At 44.8% G+C, this 18,875-nt stretch overlaps 1 protein-coding gene across 1 annotated transcript; it reads left to right on the top strand.

The window, feature by feature from the left end:
* Nucleotides 1-892: 892 nt before the first annotated feature.
* CHI3L2 (chitinase 3 like 2) lies at nucleotides 893-18,409 on the top strand. The gene is made up of 13 exons (XM_017499349.2): nucleotides 893-1,141; nucleotides 3,626-3,701; nucleotides 3,813-3,917; nucleotides 5,684-5,713; nucleotides 6,580-6,781; nucleotides 7,089-7,145; nucleotides 10,047-10,197; nucleotides 10,748-10,872; nucleotides 11,133-11,262; nucleotides 13,796-13,978; nucleotides 16,332-16,448; nucleotides 17,223-17,362; nucleotides 18,201-18,409. Exons 3-12 carry the CDS (start codon nucleotides 3,878-3,880, stop codon nucleotides 17,358-17,360), a joined length of 1,173 nt encoding a protein of 390 aa, XP_017354838.1. The 5' UTR covers nucleotides 893-1,141; nucleotides 3,626-3,701; nucleotides 3,813-3,877; the 3' UTR covers nucleotides 17,361-17,362; nucleotides 18,201-18,409.
* The last annotated feature ends 466 nt before the right edge of the window (nucleotides 18,410-18,875 follow it).

The raw sequence follows: 18,875 nt of genomic DNA on the forward strand, positions 1-18,875 counted from the left end.
TTCTCATGCCTCAGCCTCCTGAGTATCTGGGATTACAGGCACCCACCACCACGCTTAGCTAATTTTTGTAATTTTAGTAGTGACGGGATTTAACCATTTGGCCAGGCTGGTCTTGAATTCCTGACCTCACATGGTCCACCTGCCTCAGCCTCCCAAAGTACTGGGATTACAGGCATGAGTCACTGCACCTGTCCAACCTCCTTCTTTATTAATGTGACAGAAAGTTGAAATGAAGATGAATTACTGGGACATGAGACTAGATAATGTTTATCGAGTGGACACTCCGAGCCAGGTACTATGTGAAACACTTCACTTGCATTATCACATTTAATTCCCTCAAGCAACCTCCCAGGGAGATAATCTTATTATCCCCATTTTATAAAGCCTCTTGCCTCTGTCTTATGAGAGTTGGGGCAGGCCCCAGGGCAATGAGCGATGATCTCAGATGCCCTCCAGAGTCCCAGTCTGTCTTCTACCGCATGAATCCCTCTGAGCAGCTTCATTCTCATTACTGGCTGCTGCTTACACCCTCTTTTTCCTCCTTCCTCCCCAGCTCTCAATTCTGCAGATCTGGCAGCACCTGCTCAGACCCCACCAGCAAATCAGAGGCACTTTCAATGCCCAACCCCCACTCTCAAAAATAGGAAGAGGAGAAACTCTCAGACCACATCCTGCGTTTGAGCAAAGTTCCCACCAGTGGTTCAACTCAGGCAAACATTTACACAACATCTTCCAGCTCATAGAAAACCTAGCATCCACCAAAGCTGGGCTCCCAGGAGGCCATTCATTCGCTCATCAGCAGTGGACTACCAGTGATGGATCTGCTGTGTGTGGTGGGGGGGGGGGGGAACTGGAAGTGTACAGATGAATGATTCATTTGTTTATTCTTACACTTTTCACCTAACAGTGACTTCCTGAGGTCTTATTTTGTTTGAAGCACAGGTCCTGAAGGTGTGGTGGGGAGCAAGAAATAGTGTTGATCACATCCTCCACTTAGTGGAAGAAATACGATTTACAGTCCATTATCAAACAGCTTTGCAACAGTCCAGTCACGCACACACACAATGTCCAGAAGAATAGACAAGAGATTTGTAGCTGGGGATGGATCATAACATCTCACATATAAAGGGTCTCAGACAAGGTGAGTATTGAGGTGGCTGTCGCAGTTTCTCTTCTTCCTCCCTCGTTCATCACCTGGCCCATGTCTTTCTATTTCGGCTCTCTGGGTGCCTCACAGACCCACTGCTCTTCCCAGGGAGCACATGCCTGTCTCTGAACCTGCTACCTCTTCTCCCCCATGGCCCATCCCAGTGGACACTTTCCCTCTTGAAACCTCCCTCCAGTGTCCTGCCTTATTGATGGCCACATTGAGCCGGTATCCCATGTGTCCCATGCTGAGATATGCTACAAAAAAAAAAAAAAAAAAAAAAAGCCGGCTCCTCCTCAGCCTTGAAGCACCTGAACAGAAGTCCCTTTCTGTTACACCAGTTTTAGGCCTGAATCCGGCCCCAGAAATCAAGGTGGGATAGTGCCAAGCCTCAGGCATGCAAGCATGTTAGGGCAAACAAGAAAAATCCACTTTGCTGTATTTAGAATGGAGCATTTCTTCTTCCTTTATTTTTATTTGCATTTTTCCCTTTGATCTTCCCAGGTGTTCTTCCTCTACATTCTCTTTTTTTGGGTCATACTTATTTCTGCAGTGAGCATACTTATTTCTTTTTTTGGATCATACTTATTTCTCTCTCTCTCCCCTCATCCTTCCAACATTTCTGAGACAACCCCAGTGCCAAGAAGAGACTGAGAAGCTGGCCCTGGAGGTAGGACCTTCCCGGGACACCTGCCCAGCGCCAAGTAGATGTTGAGCTGCCTGCCAACAACCACTAGAGGGCGCCCTCCCCCATGCCTCTGCGCGCTCCCATGCCCAGCTAATTTTTGTATTTTTAGTAGAGACAGGGTTTCACCTTGTTGACCAGGATGGTCTCGATCTCTTGACCTCGTGATCCACTCGTCTCGGCCTCCCAAAGTGCTGGGATTATAGGCGTGAGCCACCGCGCCGGACCAATACATGTCTTTTATACAAAATCATCGAAGAATTATCTGAGACTGTGAAATTTGAAAACAACTGAAATATCCATCAATGGGGGATGTAGTCATTGCAAAGGGCATATAAACTGATATTCTCTATTCTGACTATGTGAAAGGATGCTTTGCCATGAATTGTTGAGGGTGGGAGAGAAACAGAGAGTGTGTTAGGGAGTTAGGGATGATACATACCAAAATTGTTAACAGTAGTTTCTTTAAAGAAGGAGTAGGTACTTTCATTTTCTGCTTTATATATTTTAATATTCTTAGGGTTTTGCTGCAATGTAAATTTGCTACAATTACATTTTTTAAATTTCAAGTTTGAGGAAAAAAGGAATAATCTATTTACATGTTTGTCTCCTCTACTTAAAACATAAGTCAACAGAAAGATGGAATCAAATTATATGTGGTTCATATTTGGTTTACTGTATAAATTGCATTTATGCAGTGACTGACAAAGAGTAAACACTCCAGTCATATTTTTTCAATTAATTTTCTTTAATATATTTTAAAGATTGATGCTTTATTTAGCAGCCAGTTATAAAAAAAGGCACTGGGAGATAGGTAGGGAGCAGATGTGCAAGGCCCCAGATGTGCAAGGCCCCGGGGATCTGAGCCTTTGAATCTGGAGTGCAAGTCTGTTCTCACAGGCTAAGGCAGGATCCTGAACAAACATGTGTCGAGGTTTTCGTTTTTGTGTTTCACATAATTTTTTTTTTTTTTTTTTTTCTGAGATAGAGTCTTGCTCTCTTACCCAGGCTAGACTGCAATGGTGCAGTGGTGTGATCACAGCTTACCACAGTCTCAACCTCTGGGGCTCAGGTGATCCTCCCACCTCACCTCCCAAGTAGCTGGGATTATCAGCATGTGCCACTATGCCTGGCTAATTTTTGCTTCTCATACTCCTTTTACCTAAGAACTGCACAGTGGAGTTGGGGAGACAGACACAGGCACCGATACAGTCACACGATAGAGTGTGAAGGAATGAAAGGAAATAGGACGTGCTGTGGGCAGAGGTGCCAGCTAGTCCCAGCTGGGGGGGAGTGGGAAGAGCTACAGAGAAGGCGTCATTGGCGGTGCCTGGTAAACAATAGCTGTTGTAGGCCGAGGCGGCTCATGCCTGTAATCTCAGCACTTTGGGAGGCCAAGACAGGAAGATCACTTGAGCCCAGGAATTCAATACCAGTCAGGGTATAATGTAGTGAGACCCTGCCTCTACAATTTTTTTTTTTTTCATTAACAAGGTGCAGTGGTGCACACCTGTGGTTCCAACTACTCTGGATGCTAAGCTGGGAAGATCCCTTGGGCCCAGGAGGTTGAGGCTGCAGTGAGCCATGATTGTGCCACTGCACTCTAGCCAGGGTGATAGAGCAAGAGCAAGATCCTATTTCTAATAAAAAATAAGCAGGCCAGAGGTGGTGTGAGCACAGAGAGAGGTGGGGGCAAGAAGAAAGAGACAGATTGGGATGAGGAGGAAGGAGATTGAGGGTCAAGGTTAATACCAGGGGGCAGAGCCTGAGTATCACCTCCTTCCCTTCTCCAGGACCGGGTCCCTTTCAGGTGGGACTACATGAAAAGGCTCTTCAGCAGCTGTCTTCACAGGACCTCATTTCCCACAGGTCAGAGTTGGCATTAGTCAAATCTGGGCTTCATTGCCGGAAAGTTTCACAAGTCTGCCAGGGGAAGTCCCTAGAATCTCCTGGATTTCTTGCTTCTTTCCTGTGGGACAGGCTGTCGAAACCTCAGAGGATAAAGACCCAGGGAACACACATCCCAGGGGAAGCTGGCTGAGAGTATGGGAGCAATCACCATGAACCAGAAGTCTCTCTGGGCAGGTAAGCAGGGGGTTGATAATTCAGAAGGAAAGTTGGTGAGGAGGGAAGGGGTAATAGGTTTGTAGAAGTGATCTTCCTCCTTTTCTGGGACTTCGGTCTCTCTGTTAACCTTAGTGTCAAAAAATATCATGCTGATGCAACTCTCGCAGGAGAACCTCCTCATCTTTCCTGAATGGGCAAGAAGGCAGCAGTAGCCAGAGCCCTTTGCATTGGCGGGATGTTCTCAGTTTGCACAGAAGTGCTTCTTGTCCATATTAGAACTGGAGTCAGAAGACGGGAAAGAGGCCAGACTTTCTTAGTCTCTTGGTGTATGAGCGTTGTATTAGGAGTCATATCTTTCATGGGCTATGCTGTGGTTACATTTTAAAAAGTTTGGAAAGCCCCATGTTTCTCATCTGCAGAATGGTTTACTGAATTAAGTGTTTTCTAAACTCTCCCTTTCAACTCTGCAGTTCTGATCCAAAACTCTGGCTTTTGTGATGGCTGGGAATTGGGATGAGAGTGGGGATGAGGCTAAAGAAACAGGGCTATGAGTGAACGACGGACATTCAGCAGGAGGGAAGGGAGCGGATATGTCTGCTGGAGGAAAGAATCCATTTCTTTGTGTCCATACCTCTTTTACCTTGTCTTAGCCTCTCAAGCCATGAAGGGCCCTTGGTAAGAGCCTTTTGAGTTTCCTGTTGAACTTAGCTTAGCCCAGGACCCTCAACAGGACAGCCAGCAGGGAGGCCGCACTTCGAAGAAGGGCCTGGAGGCTGACCTGACAATGCGTGTGCCAAACAGTTTCTCCAACTGTTTACTTAGTGGGTGTGTAGAGAACCAGGTTCCTACATTCCCTGCCTAAAAAACATGTGAATCATCAGGAGAGAACTGTAGAGCCCTGTTTTCCAGCCTTAAGCTCGGCAGGGGAGGAATCGGCTCCAGCTGCTGTGTCATTCAAAGTTTTCTCTCCTTTTTGACTGCCCCTTTCTTCACTTTCAGACCCCCAAGGGTTCCAGTGTGGACAATATGCTCAGGCTGGGGGGATTGCTGTTCCAGGAGTCTTTTCCAGTGGGCAAAGTGTCTAGGATCCAGCAGCCTGCTCTTTCTTTCCTTTAGGAGAATGTGTTCAGGACAGAACAATCTCACCAGCCTTCCTAGGGTAGGCATCCTATGGAGAAAGTCTGGGCATAATCTCAAACATGTAAGTTTAGAGCACTTCCAGGGCCAGCTCACACTGCTCAACTCATCTTACCTTGTTGTAAGAGTTAATTGTTTGGGCATAGGGTGACCATTCATCACAATTTGCCTGAGACAGTTCTGGTTCAAGCTGTTGTCCCAGAGAAATTATTAATGCTCCTTTTCACTCTCCCAAGGGTCTCACTGGACAATAAACTATATGGTCACCATACATATATTCAACCCCAGTGTAGACTGTGAGCTCCTTGAGTGCAAGGAAAGCATGAACTGCATTGTAGTTTCTCCAGTGTTCTGAGCAATGCTTGGCACAGGGCATATGATTTAATAGAACTTTGTTGGATAAATGAATGAAAAAATAAATTCCCAGGTCGGAAAATGTTTCTGCCTAGGGATATAGAGACCACAAGGCACCCCAGGGCTGGAGACCTCAGGTCCTATAAAGGAACCACAGCAGCTGTGGCTGAAGCGCCCAGATGAAGTGTGGCTCTATCTTGTATGTGGGCACACCCAAATTTTCACTGCCATCATCTGGGACAGCAGAACCAGGTTTGGCTCAGCGGATTTCTCTTTCCACCCGTCTTTTACAGGTCTAGTGGTCTTGCTGCTTCTCCAGGGAGGTAAGTAATCCGTAAGTCACTACCGCCTGGGTCTCCTGGTTTGGATGCTTTCATTTTTGATGTCTATTTTCTTTCTCTGCTACACGCTTTTTCTCTTGATTACTCTCTCTCAGGTTCTGCCACTGACGTATTTATGACACTGAGTTTTTGTTCTGCGAATCTCTTTGTGTGTCCCTTGTTCTAGTTGTCTTTTTGAGCCACTCTGTCTCTCACCCCACTCCCATCCCTGGCCTCAATATGTGTGCATGAATACACACATACACAACATATGTATTATCTGTTTCTCTACTGATCTGTGTCCTCCATCCATCCATACACACTGAAGCTTAGTGCTCTGTGGGTATTTCATATGTGGATGGTATATCTGTCTCTCAGTGTATTTCTTTTTATTTTTTTGAGACAGGGTCTCACTGTATGGTCCAGGCTGGAGTGCAGTGGCATGACCACGGCTTACTGCAGCCTCGACCTCCCAGGCTCAAGCAATCCTCCCACCTCAACCTCCTGAATAGCTGAGACTACAGGTGTGCACCACTACACCCAGCTAATTTTTAAATTTTTTGTAGAGATGGGGTTTTGCTATGTTGCCAGGGCTGGCCTTGAAGTCCTGGGCTCAAGCGATCCTCCTGCCTCAGCTTCCCAAACTGCTGAGATAACAGGTGTGAGCCACTGTGCCCAGACTCAATGTATTTCTTAACTGGGGTCTGGGTACTTCAGAACCAGCACTGAAGGCCCAGGCTGAATGACCCTCAGAGGCTCTGGCAGAATGGGCGGATGATGCGATGTCTGTCTTGAGGAGAAACTTGTGGTTTTCTGGGCTCTAAGGCACCAGCACTAGAATCTCATTGGCTCTATTCACTCAACTCCAGGATCTGCCTACAAGCTGGTTTGCTACTTTACCAGCTGGTCCCAGGACCGGCAGGAACCAGGAAGATTCACCCCTAAGAACATCGACCCCTTCCTATGCTCTCACCTCATCTACTCATTCGCCAGCATCGGGAACAACAAGGTTGTCATCAAGGACAAGAGTGAAGTGATGCTCTACCAGACTATCAACAGTCTCAAAACCAAGTCAGTAAGATGGGGGTGGAAGCATACTGCACGGCTTTTAGGGAAGAAGTTGGTCTTAAGCTGGGCCTAAGGCCTGCTATCTCATTCATTCGTTCGTTCATTCATTCATTCATCCATTCCTATGCATTTCTCTGGGTGTATTTCTGATCCTAACTGTTTTTCTCACCGGTGCTTCACTGAACTTTGCTTTGGTTCAAACATCCAGGCCCTATTTGTCCATATTCTCTACACTTAAGAATTCTGTTCTTTAGACAAAGGCTTCCCTGGCAGCCAGAAAAGCAATAATCATCTTTTTCTTCTACTTCAGGAATCCCAAACTGAAAATTCTCTTGTCCATTGGAGGATATCTGTTTGGTTCCAAAGGGTAAGACCACATCTTTATTTTTTGTTCATTTTCCCATGTAATTTCTGATCATCACCACTTTTCCTCCTCCTGAGAATAGATATTGGACTAGGCCTTAAGACGTTTTCCCTTGGCCAGGTGGCAAAGCTGGTCTGAGTTTTGTCACAAGCAGAGGCACAGCATTCAGCTTCCTGGGGTCTTTGAAGGAATTCTTTCCGAGCTTAACACAGGCCCAGACACTCAAGGCTTGCGAAAAAGTGGACCATGAACAATATTCTAAAAATTCTTAATTATTTATAGAACGTTTTCCACTTTATGGATTATAGGGATAGTTTTAATTGGAAAGTGCAATTTTTTTTAACCACTAGAGGGTTTGACTTTGCACCCTGGGGTGGGTTGGGTGGGTTGCTTCCACTGAGAAGCCCCACCTTGGCCCACAGCTGTCAGCGGACTACAATGTCTGGGGTCCTGGCTGCACAGCCAGATGGCCTGAGCACAATCAGAGCAGCAGAGGAGACAATCAGTTCTGCTTTGCTTAAAACCAAAATAGCTAATGATACAAAGCACGCATTCTAAATCATATTTTCTATTCACATGAAAATGATATCCCACTTACATCAAGAGCTAAATGAAAATACATAAGGATAAAAATCACATTTTTCAATCTTCAACTAGAATTTATCTAATTTCGAATTTCTTCTGCTTTATTATTTAATGTGCTAGCATCTTAAAACATCCAGAGATCTTACACCTGGCTAGGAGAGTCTTGCAGTTTTTACAGAAGTCTGATAGTACCACTTGGGCAACTTGTCAGTGCTCAGTTACAGCTGGAGTAGGCATAGAGAAGAAGCAGGGGTCAGAAGACCTATGGAGATTTCTGCACACAGAAAGAAGGAGGAAAGATCAGGCTACCTAACCTTTTTGGTTCTGTGTTAACTCCTCCGTGAGCACCCTTCAGTATGAATGGGTTTCCATGGCAACTATCTTTTTAATTCTCAAATTCTCTCTCCTTCCTAATACGTGCTTAGGTTTTGATACAAATAAAAATGTCTTCGTTCATTCATTCATCCTTGCTTTCGTTCATTCATTCATTCAGCAAATTCATTCAGTAAGTAATTGTTTACCAGTTTAGTGATTAAAAGTAGAACTTTGGAGATAGACATGTTTGGTTTGGATTTCCCGTTAGACCCATGCAAGCTGTGTGACTTCATCAAGTTCTTCAATGTCCATATGCCTCAGTTTTCTTTAACTATATAATAAGAATAGTAACAGAATTTGCCTCAGGGTGATGTTGTAAACGCAGGCAATGCAAGCAAACTGTTTAGCATAAGGGCTCAATGGTTGCCGTAATTATTATTATATGATTATTATTGTTATTATTAGGTAAATGCCAGGCTTTGTGCCAGGTCCTATGCAGAATAATTATGTATATGAAACACACAAACTTGCTTCTAAGGAACAAATTAGTAAATTTCTATTGAATGGGCATTCCTCCTAAAAGTGGAGGCATCTGCCCAGAGGCTCAGGTGCGATGGCTTTCTGATTATTGTAGGCATTTTCAAATGCAAGAGAAACGATAGAAACCTATTTCCACCATAGCTTTCTGATAGCTGGCCAGTTTCTTGCTATCTCTTCTACTTTGAAGCTGAGAGACATGCAGGAGTTAAAAATCTCAATTAAATTGAATAAAACAAAATTAATTCATTCAAGGCTCTAAGAAAGCCTGGGTGTGGGAGCTATTGTAGGAGGTGAAAAGTGATTCAACTTAAAGGTTACGTCCCCAAGAAAATACCAGTTTCTCATCTACAGCTTTGGGTTTTAAATGCTGTTGGTGCCCTTGGTGTGGGCATCTGAGAATCAACTTCATGGCTTCAGAAGTCTGGTTCAGATGGAACCCTTGAGGAGCTGCTGCTTTCAAGCCCTGCTTTTCATCAGATATCCTGGGGCTGGGGAGATCTGCATTGCCTATTTGTGACCGGGATGCTTGTTTGGGGACCATGAAGTCACTGGAGTCCAGTTTCTTTTCCTGGGACTTCCCTAAATGTTACCCCATTGAGGCACATGAATCAGGATTAGTACCCCCAGTCCCAATTTAGAGGTAGCCAGACTGGAACTCAGAGAGCAGGTTAATGACAAAGTGGCCGTCGAAAGGACTCTGACCTGGACTTGAATCCAGCTCTCCCGACCCTAAGCCCACCACATTGCAAACTGCTTTTCCAAGGGTGTAAAGTGTTAAAGAAAACCAAAGCTGGACAGTATTTAAGGCAGTAAAACAGATTTTATTCAGGAAATACTGCAATGGGGGAAAAAGACCTCAGTATGGTTCTGGGTTCCATTCCAAGGATAGCAAAGGCAAGGGAGGAAATATAGTCAAAGAGCACGCTGGGGGAAATCAGTGGATGGAAAATCATAAAGAGAAAGCCTTAGGGCTAGGAGGATTCTTGCTAAACTGATTCAACAGAATTCCTGCTAAAGGAGGCCAGAGTGCTAAGCTATCACCTGAGGGATGGCGGAGGGGAGGTGAGGGTGATCAGGTACCAGGGGTGGGGTTCTCTTGCTAAACTGACCTAGCAGGATTTTTGCTAAAATTGGACACTGCAAAGACAGACACAGAAGCCCAAGGTTGAGGTCCAGCTGAGAAGAGGGCTCAGAGATGCCCACCTAAAGGTTGGTCAAAGGCAGCTCCGTTACTCTCAGGAAGGTCTGCAGAGAACCCAATCTTCTTTTACCTGGCTGGATGAACGTTCTGGCCCAACAATCCTTCTTCTCTCATCTGCTCCAAAAGGGGAAAGCATTAGAATAGACAAATTGTAAGTGAATACTGGGGAAGAGAAGGCTACTTCAGGATTTCTGTGAAAAACGTGTTGCACTATGGGTGTTACTTGTCCTTTCCAAAAAGACACTTGTATTACTTCTTCCCAGGTTCCACCCTATGGTGGATTCTGCTACATCACGTTTGGAATTCATTAACTCCGTAATCCTGTTTCTGAGGAACCATAACTTTGATGGACTGGATGTAAGCTGGATCTACCCAGGTCAGAAAGACAACACTCATTTCACTGTGCTGATTCATGTAAGTCAGACACCATGGTGTACTCAATACTCTGACATGCAGAATCCACAGACACACTGGGAGAGAAAAAAGAAGAGATTGAGTCTGGTGGGCAGCTCCAGCCTTTATGAAGCCCCCACTAATGGGGGAAAAGCCCCTGTTCCTTGCTTAAGGCAGGAACAATATGAAACAATGGAACCCCCTTACATATTTATTTTGATCTTCTTTTTGATGAAGATCATCAGCAACATCCATATAAAAGAGTGTGGAGCCATAGGATTTCCTGGGTACTGAAGTAGCCTCATAGAAGATCTATCAGGTAGATCAGAAAATCTAACAGGTAGAAATCAAGATAGTTATTCCCTGGGTATAGTGAGGCTGGGATTCTCCTGCCTAATGTGGAAACTTCCTGAGCAGATACAGGCACAAGGCATCCCATGTGGGATGGAGAGGAAAGGATTGATCTTTTCCATCTAATGTGGTTCTAGAAACCTCATAGATTCCAGGCAAGAAGCTTAGTGCTGTACTCTAGGAAGGGAAATCTAACACTTCGTTTCCTTGTTTTCCCTAGGAGTTAGCAGAAGCCTTTCAGAAGGACTTCACAAAATCTACCAAGGAAAGGCTTCTCTTGACTGCAGGTGTATCTGCAGGGAGGCAAATGATTGATAACAGCTATCAGATTGAGAAACTGGCAAAGTGAGTAAATCAGAGCGACTTTCCATCCCTCTGCTTCCAACTTGGTCCATGGAAATGATGCCTCAGCATGTTTGAGGGATGAGAGGAGGAGGAAGAAAAGGAAGGTCACTGTCCTAAGCCTGCATCATTCAGCCAGGAACAATCTCTTTACAGAGACTTTCAATCCTTCTAGCAGCATCATTCAAAGCCAAAACAATTACTTACAGTTGTTTCTACCACTGCTCATCACAAAATCTCTCCATTTGCTTTTGGCACTTTAGAGATCTGGATTTCATCAACGTCCTGTCCTTTGATTTCCATGGGTCTTGGGAGAAGCCCCTCATCACTGGCCACAACAGCCCTCTGAGCAAGGGGTGGCGGGACAGAGGGCCAAGCTCCTACTACAATGTGGTGAGTGAACCAGGGAAACCGCAGGGGCACTGGCTGTGGATGTGGGGCACCGGGGAAAGTCCAGCATGTCTAGAGTTACTTCTGTCTTGAACTGAGGAAGATCCACGAGCCCGGGAGGGATATGAGTAGCCCCAGGAGCAAGTGGTGCAGGAGAAGTGCTTTAACCAGGCACCAATAAAATATCACCTGGAAAATGTCAGAAGTGCTGATAGCTGACCTGAGCTCTGTCTCTGGCTCACGGTGCCTCCATCCCGGTCTTCTCTGGATTTTCCATCTTGGATACATTCCTTGGCACCTACACAGGTGTACAGAACTTGTACCTTCCTGTGTCCATCTGCATTCTCTATTTAATTCTATCTTCAAAACAACGCCCTGAGGTCAGCTGGGTAGGAATTATTACTCCCACTTCACGGATGATGAAATAGAAGCTTGGCAGATTCCATTGACTCTTCAGGTTGTGTGATGTGAAGATCCTGGTGGTGGGAAATGAAAAGTGAAAAAAAAATGTTGTTGATGTTGTTCTGGAACAAAATGTGTCTACCCGATGGGTTGTCCTTGCCCACTGCATAGACAGAGCTGATTTATCAAGATAGGGAAATCACAATAGAGAAAGTTTAATTCATGAAGAGTCAGCTGTATGGGAGACTGGAATTTTGGTATTACTCAAATCAGTCTCCCTAAAAATTCAGGAATCAGGGTTTTCAAGGATAATTTGGTGGATGGGGGTCAGAAAGTAGGGAGTGCTGATTGGTCAGATTGAAGATGAAATCATAGGAGTTCGAAGTAGGTTTTTCTTGCTGTCCTCTGTTCTTGGGTGGAATCACAGAACCTGTTGAGCCAGATTCTTGGGTCTGGGTGGTGTCAGCAGGCACATCAGAATGCAAGATCTACAAAATATCTCAAGCACTGACCTTAGCTTTTGCAACAGTGATGTTACTCCCAGCTGCAATTTGCGGAGGTTTGGAATCTTGCAGCCTTTGGCTGCATGAGTCCTAAACCATAACTTCTAGTCTCGTGGCTAATTTGTTAGTTCTACAAAGGCAGACTAGTCTCTAGGCAAGAGGAGAGCTTGTTTCCAAAAAGGGCTGATAATCATCTCTGTTTCAAAGCTAAACTACAGACTAAATTCCTCCCAAATTTAGTTTGACTTACACCCAGGAATGAACAAGGACAGCTTGGAGATCAGAAGAAAGATGGAGTCAGTTAGGTCAGATCTCTTTCACTGGTATAATGTTCTCAGTTAAAATTTTTCCAAAGGCTGTTTCACATATATGGATGTATATTCCTAAAATTCTGGGAGAAAAAACATCTGTGTTGCATGTCTCCAGGGCTGCATATTCAAAGTTACAAAATGGATCAGTCCAGAGCTAGATCTCCTGATTTCTGGCTGTAGTTTTCCAGGCCTTCATGTGGCTAAGTCACATCAGCCTCCTTCACCCCTTCCTCTCTGCCAGCTATCTTTAGGGATGGGGAGACATGTTTTGTCTTCTCTAATCCCTTATTTTGTTCTGAGAGCAGGAAAACCAAAACTAGCCTCTTACCTCCCAATCTGTCTATAAACCAAAAATAAAATTCTAAGCCCTCCAAACAAATCCTTCCTCTTGGCCAAGGGCAGTCCAAGGTCAACCTGAAAAATTAACTCATGATGGGAAGTGGGGTGTCGGACATGCCTCACTGACCAGCATTAACATCAACACAGAGACCAGAAACATTTACAATCTAGTCTCTCTGAAGCCTGCTACCTGGAGCCTTTATCTGCATGATAAAACCTTGGTCTCCACACCGGCTTATCATAACCCAGACATTCCTTTCTATTGACCTCAGGCCTTAAGATAATAACTCCTTCAATTGCCAGTCAAAAGATCTTTGAATTCCCCTATGACCTGGAAGTCCCCGCTTCTAGTTGTCCTGCATTTCTGGAGTGAACCAGAGTACATCTTTCACGTACTGATTGATGTCTTATGTCTCCCTGAAATGTATGAAACCAAGCTGTACCCTGACCACCTCAGGCACATGTTCTCAGCATCTCCAGAGGGCGGTGTCACGGGCCTTGTATCACTCATATTTTGCTCAAAATAAATCTCTTCAAATATTTGACAGAGTTTGACTGTTTACGTTGACATGTCCCATTGGGCCCAAGGTCATTGTGAGGCCTCATGGACAGCCACCTTTGTCACTATTCACAATGAGCCATCGTGTAAACAAATTCCATAGGGATTTTGAGTTGACTCAAAAGGCAAAGGAAGATGGTGACAATCTTGATTTCATGTTTTCTAGGTTTCTTGACTGATTTCTTTTGTGATCCACTGTCTAATTCCTTTCAGAAATTAGAAAAAGATGCATAAGCCTTTTGGCTAAAGAGCATATGTGCATTAGAACAAGCACTCTTGTCCTGCAGGGTTGGGTCTGCTCACACTCGGATATAGAAAAGAAACCAAGCAGTCACCTTTGTGAAGTTTGGGATAGAGGCTAAAAAAGGCCTGACACCTTGCTTTCCTCACACTCTGAGCCTCTATCTCTCTTTCCATTCTAGGAATATGCTGTGGGGTACTGGATACGTAAGGGAATGCCCTCAGAGAAGGTGGTCATGGGCATCCCCACGTATGGGCGCTCCTTCACACTGGCCTCTGCAGAAACCACCGTGGGGGCCCCTGCCTCTGGCCCTGGAGCTGCCGGACCCATCACAGAGTCTTCAGGCTTCCTGGCCTACTATGAGGTACCCGGAAACCCCCTGTGCCCTCAGCTGCCTGCCATGTCTGGGTGGCAGTTCCAGCTTCAATCTGACAGTAAAGCGTCCTGAGTGTTGTGAAGGGGAAAGTGCAGAGTACTACTGAACATGTGAGAGGAGCTCCGAACTCTGGCTTGGGAGAGGGTCAGGGAATGCTTCCTGGAGGAAGTGAAATAAGCTGAACTCTGAAGAGAAGATGGAGCTAGCCAGGAATGGGGATAGGCAGAAGGAGGGTATGCAACATTGAAAAGGAAGACCACCCCAAGTTCTTGATTTGAGCAGCTAAGTGGATGGCAATGCCATTTACAGAGATAGGGAAGACTGGAGGGAGAACAGAATGGAAACTGGTCCTGCTCATGAGATCAGTTTTGGACGTTCTGAGTGTGAGGAGCCTGTGGGACATATAGATAACAAGTGAGTCGTTGAATATATGGATTTGGATCACAGCAGGCCAGTCTGCATCAGACAGATAGATTAAAAAATATCAGCATAAAGATGGTACCTGAAGCCAAACCATACAGTAAGAAGTGAAAGGGGCCCAAGACAAACCCGAGGACTTCCTGCACCCGAGGGATATGCAGAGGGAGAGAAACTATTAAGGTAACTGACAGGGAACTACAAGAGGGGTGGGAGAACCCACACATTTCTGTGCGGAAGACCTTAGAGAAGCGGGTGTTTCAAAAGGAGGGAGTGGTCAAATGTGCCAAATTCTGTACAGAAGTCAGATCACGGGGATAACAAAAGTGTTCAGCTAATTATACCATCATTTCTCTCTGCCCTCCAATCTAGGAACATTTATTTAAAAAGCACAGGGGAAGATGGAAATCTAACAATAAGTCAACCAACAGAAACTCTTGGACACTTCCATATCCCAAACACTGAGTACTGAGAAAGCTAGAAATAAGCAATTATCCATCCTTATCTCTAAAGGGGTTATTGTCAAGACAGAAAGAATGTAGAATACAAATATAACTAGTTACACAAAAGTTCAAAAACAAGATAACTATAACATTTAATAAAGTCACAGAGGCATGGCAAAACAATATGGGATTAAATGATCAATACATGGTGTGCAGTGACATGAGATCAGAGATGGGTGACCAGGGACGGCTCCATGGAAGAGCACAAGTTTATGCTGAGCCTTGAAGGATGAGTAGAACTTTAATTAGGTAGAGAAAAAAATATTATTCTATATCCTGGTCTCTCTTTGGAGTCCCAGCCTGACCTCTCATTGTGGGTGTGGACATGCCATGGGCCCATGCTGAATGACTTGACACCCACCAAGGTATCCATTCAGTATAGTGCTCAATTTTTTCCTTCACCTTACACATGGGAATGATTGACACATCATCATTTCAACTGGCAACAGGAATGGGACATGGGTCATTGTGAGAGTCCTCATTGAATCTCAGGGTACCTGACAGATAAGAAGTGGAAGAGAGGCTGACCCATCTTTGGGTACTTTTAGGTTGATAGTAATAACACTCTTAAAATAAGGAAGAGGGGTCATTGCTCAGAATCTGCTGGTAGGGTTTTAAAATCAACCAGTAGATAGGCACTTTTGCATCTCATGGAAAGTTTGATTCGATTGTTCAGTTCATAATGACTCTAGGTCATTACAACTTTGACAGGTTGATATTTGATTAAATATTCAACTTACATTTTCTGCCTTCATTGTAGTAAGCATGAATGCAGTTCATTCAAAAAGAGTAATCCAAAATGGATTTTCTATGATGCTAAAATGCATTTTTAAATTGAAGATGTATCTTTTTTAGAGCTCCTCCTTATGCTAACAGAAAGAATGTAGCTAATGATAGAAGGGGAGTCCCAGGACAGGGGATATTGGGAATGGGAGGGGACAAAGGCAGAGGAATGAGACTGAAGTGGAGATACTACAAGGTGAGGAACAGTGGTGATGATCTTGATAATACTTCACATTTGTAGAGCGCTTTACTGTTTCCAAAAAAATTTTAATGTGTATCGGTTCATTTGATCCTAACAACACTGTAAGGCAGATATGTTGGAAGCATTATTGTAATTATTTCCATTTTGCAAATGAAGAAGCTGGAAGATGTATTGGTCGGTGCTGGGGTCTGATCTGGAACTCAAGTATTTTCTGATTTCTAGCTGCTGTGTCTCCTCCTGATGAGACTTCAGCACAGACACTTCCCAGGGGTTCACCTTGTATGTTATAGGTGGTGATTTCTCTCATTGTCTGATCCTTGGGATAAAGGTTCTGATATTTTTCCCAAGTTTCTAGTGGCTCACCTGTCCTGTCTATTCCCATCAAGTTTCAAGAATAACCCATTTCTGACCCTCCTGTTTCCCTTTCCCCTGCCAGATCTGCCAGTTTCTGAAAGGAACAAAAATCACGAGGCTCCAGGATCAGCAAGTTCCCTACGCAGTCAAGGGGAACCAGTGGGTGGGCTATGACGACGTGGAGAGTGTGGAGACCAAGGTAGGGGGGCAGCAGGCTCTGGAATGGCCAGATGCACCTTTGGGGTGGGGGTTGGAGGGAATGGGGGTATGTGGTAAAATGCCTGAATACTCCATGTTGAAAGAGAGAAGCTTCTGAGGCCCCAGACTCTAGGATGGGATCCAGCACCCTCTACAGCTCAAGTCTAGTAGTGACTCTATGCCATACCTGTGAGCAGCTGTGGTACAGGTAGAAGAGTTGGAAAGGATGCAAAAAATAGTTGAGAACAAGTAAGTTTATTCTGATAAGTGGAGAGAAGTGAGGGGCAAGGAGCAGGGAGAGGGAATAAAGGAGACATTGGTGCCTGTATAGGTAATTTACTTTGTCAATTATCTCAGGACAAGCTGTCAGTCCTTCTCACTGATTGCCTAACTAGAAGGCTCCAGATTCCTGAGCCTATCATTTCTTAGACCTTGGTAAGACATTTGTGCTCCTTTCATGATTAGGGTAAAAAGGAGGCTTAAGTGTAACTGACAATCCTGGCCACTTATATTGTTAAGGGCTTCCTAGTTTCTTTCCTTATTATGAATGCCAGACCTTGAGTTTGGTGACTCTGTGAGTCAGAATGAGAGATGGCTGATGCTGACTTGGTGACTCTCTCTCTGAGCAATTTTACTACTCAAGGAGTCTCTAACTCCAGAAAATAAGTGAGTCTACTGTTGCAGTCTAAGCCCAGACCCTCATCTGAACCTGATATGGTCCTGGATATTTAGGGGCCTCTTCTAATCTCTGTGTGTCCTTCTGTGCCTCCCATAGGTTCAGTTCCTAAAGAATTTAAACCTGGGAGGGGCCATGATCTGGTCTATTGACATGGATGACTTCACTGGCATATCCTGCAACCAGGGTCCTTACCCTCTTGTCCAAGCAGTCAAGAGAAGCCTTGGCTCCCTATGAAGGTAACAGTCCAAGCTGGGGCTGGAAGTGGGCAGAGAGCTGGTCAGAACAGGGCACAGGAGACTGGGGGAGATCATCTTCACATCTTTCTCATGCTCTTTTGGCTCTTCCGCCATGTTTTCTTAGCAATTAGGCTGGTTCTGCCCTTTTCATAGGCATCCCATAGACTTTTTAAATAATAATATCAATAAATTTTAGCTCATTTTATTGAGCATAATATGAGCTAAAGACTTTCATTACACGTATATTAGGGATAAACATTGACTCCACCCACCACAATTCTTGGTTACAAAACCATCAGCCTGTCTTAATTTTCTAAATCAAAATAAATCTGACTCTATTCCCTCAATTCACTGGACTGATGATAAATTCAATCTCAGTCATTACCTAATGCCCTTTTCCTCCACCCACAGTTGATATTACTTAGTCTAGACATTTGGGAGGTCCCATGGTCATTATTGATATATGCCTTTACTTAAGCCTCCCTGTTACCTTGAAGGTTGGTGGCTTTGCTGCTGCTCCATCCCTGGGCCCTCGGTTCCCTAGGTGTGCTGTATATTCTCCTGTGCAGATGAAGGCTGTTGTTGACCAACCAGCTATGCTGTGATCCACTGGTTCTAGGGCAGAGGGTGGAGAAGCAGGTCACTGGGTCTCACTGCAGACAGATAACGGACAAGGACTGGCTCTGCTATCCTGGCAAAGGGCCTACAGCCATTTGAAAACTCTTGACTAGATGGTTGGGTAGCAGCCTTCCAACTCTGAGTATCCGTTGTTCAGTAATTTGACTTAGGCCTCAGTTTACTGAGTTGGGTTTTGAAATAGTTTTCCTTTTGTTTCCAGGATTAACTTACAGAGAAGCAGGCAAGGTAACCTTGCTGCCTGGGGCCTGTTCTCTCCCAGGAATTCTCAGTGGGATTCCCCCTTGCCGGCCGGCCTTTGGATGTCTCTTTCAAGCCTCACCTGACTTCCTCTCCGATCAGGGATTGGGTCTGGCTTTGTTTTCCTGCAGCTATTGACTTGTTGCCCTGAAGTACAATAAAAAAGTTCATCCAGTATGGCCTCATTTGTTCAGTCCTTGACCGTGTGATATCAGGCTATCCTGTCCCTACTATTTGTGGGGTCCAGAGCTAGGGTGCAAATGAAGGTCTGCCTATTAGAGGTTTAAATATTAAAAACAGCTCACATGCTGTTAAAATATGACTTAGGCTCCAACATTAACAGATATAACTTTGCAACCACTTTGAAGATCAGAACCTGAAAATTTAGAATTCTCAGACTCCTTGGAATTCCATACCAGAATGCGACTGCACGTGTCCTCAGCTCCCAGCCAACAATCTTTTTCTCTTCCCGTCATCGGCTCTGTCTCTCACAGTAGAAGCCTCGTGGGCATACTTGTGGACACTGTAGCCTTTGCATCCAAGCTTCATCTGCACTCCACCCTCTACCCTCAACCTCCAACACACACACACACACACACACACACACACCCTCTGGGCTATGCATGTGTGCACACCA

Source organism: Cebus imitator, unplaced genomic scaffold, assembly GCF_001604975.1.
Source record: "Cebus imitator isolate Cc_AM_T3 unplaced genomic scaffold, Cebus_imitator-1.0 Scaffold256, whole genome shotgun sequence".
NCBI classification, from domain to species: domain Eukaryota; kingdom Metazoa; phylum Chordata; class Mammalia; order Primates; family Cebidae; genus Cebus; species Cebus imitator.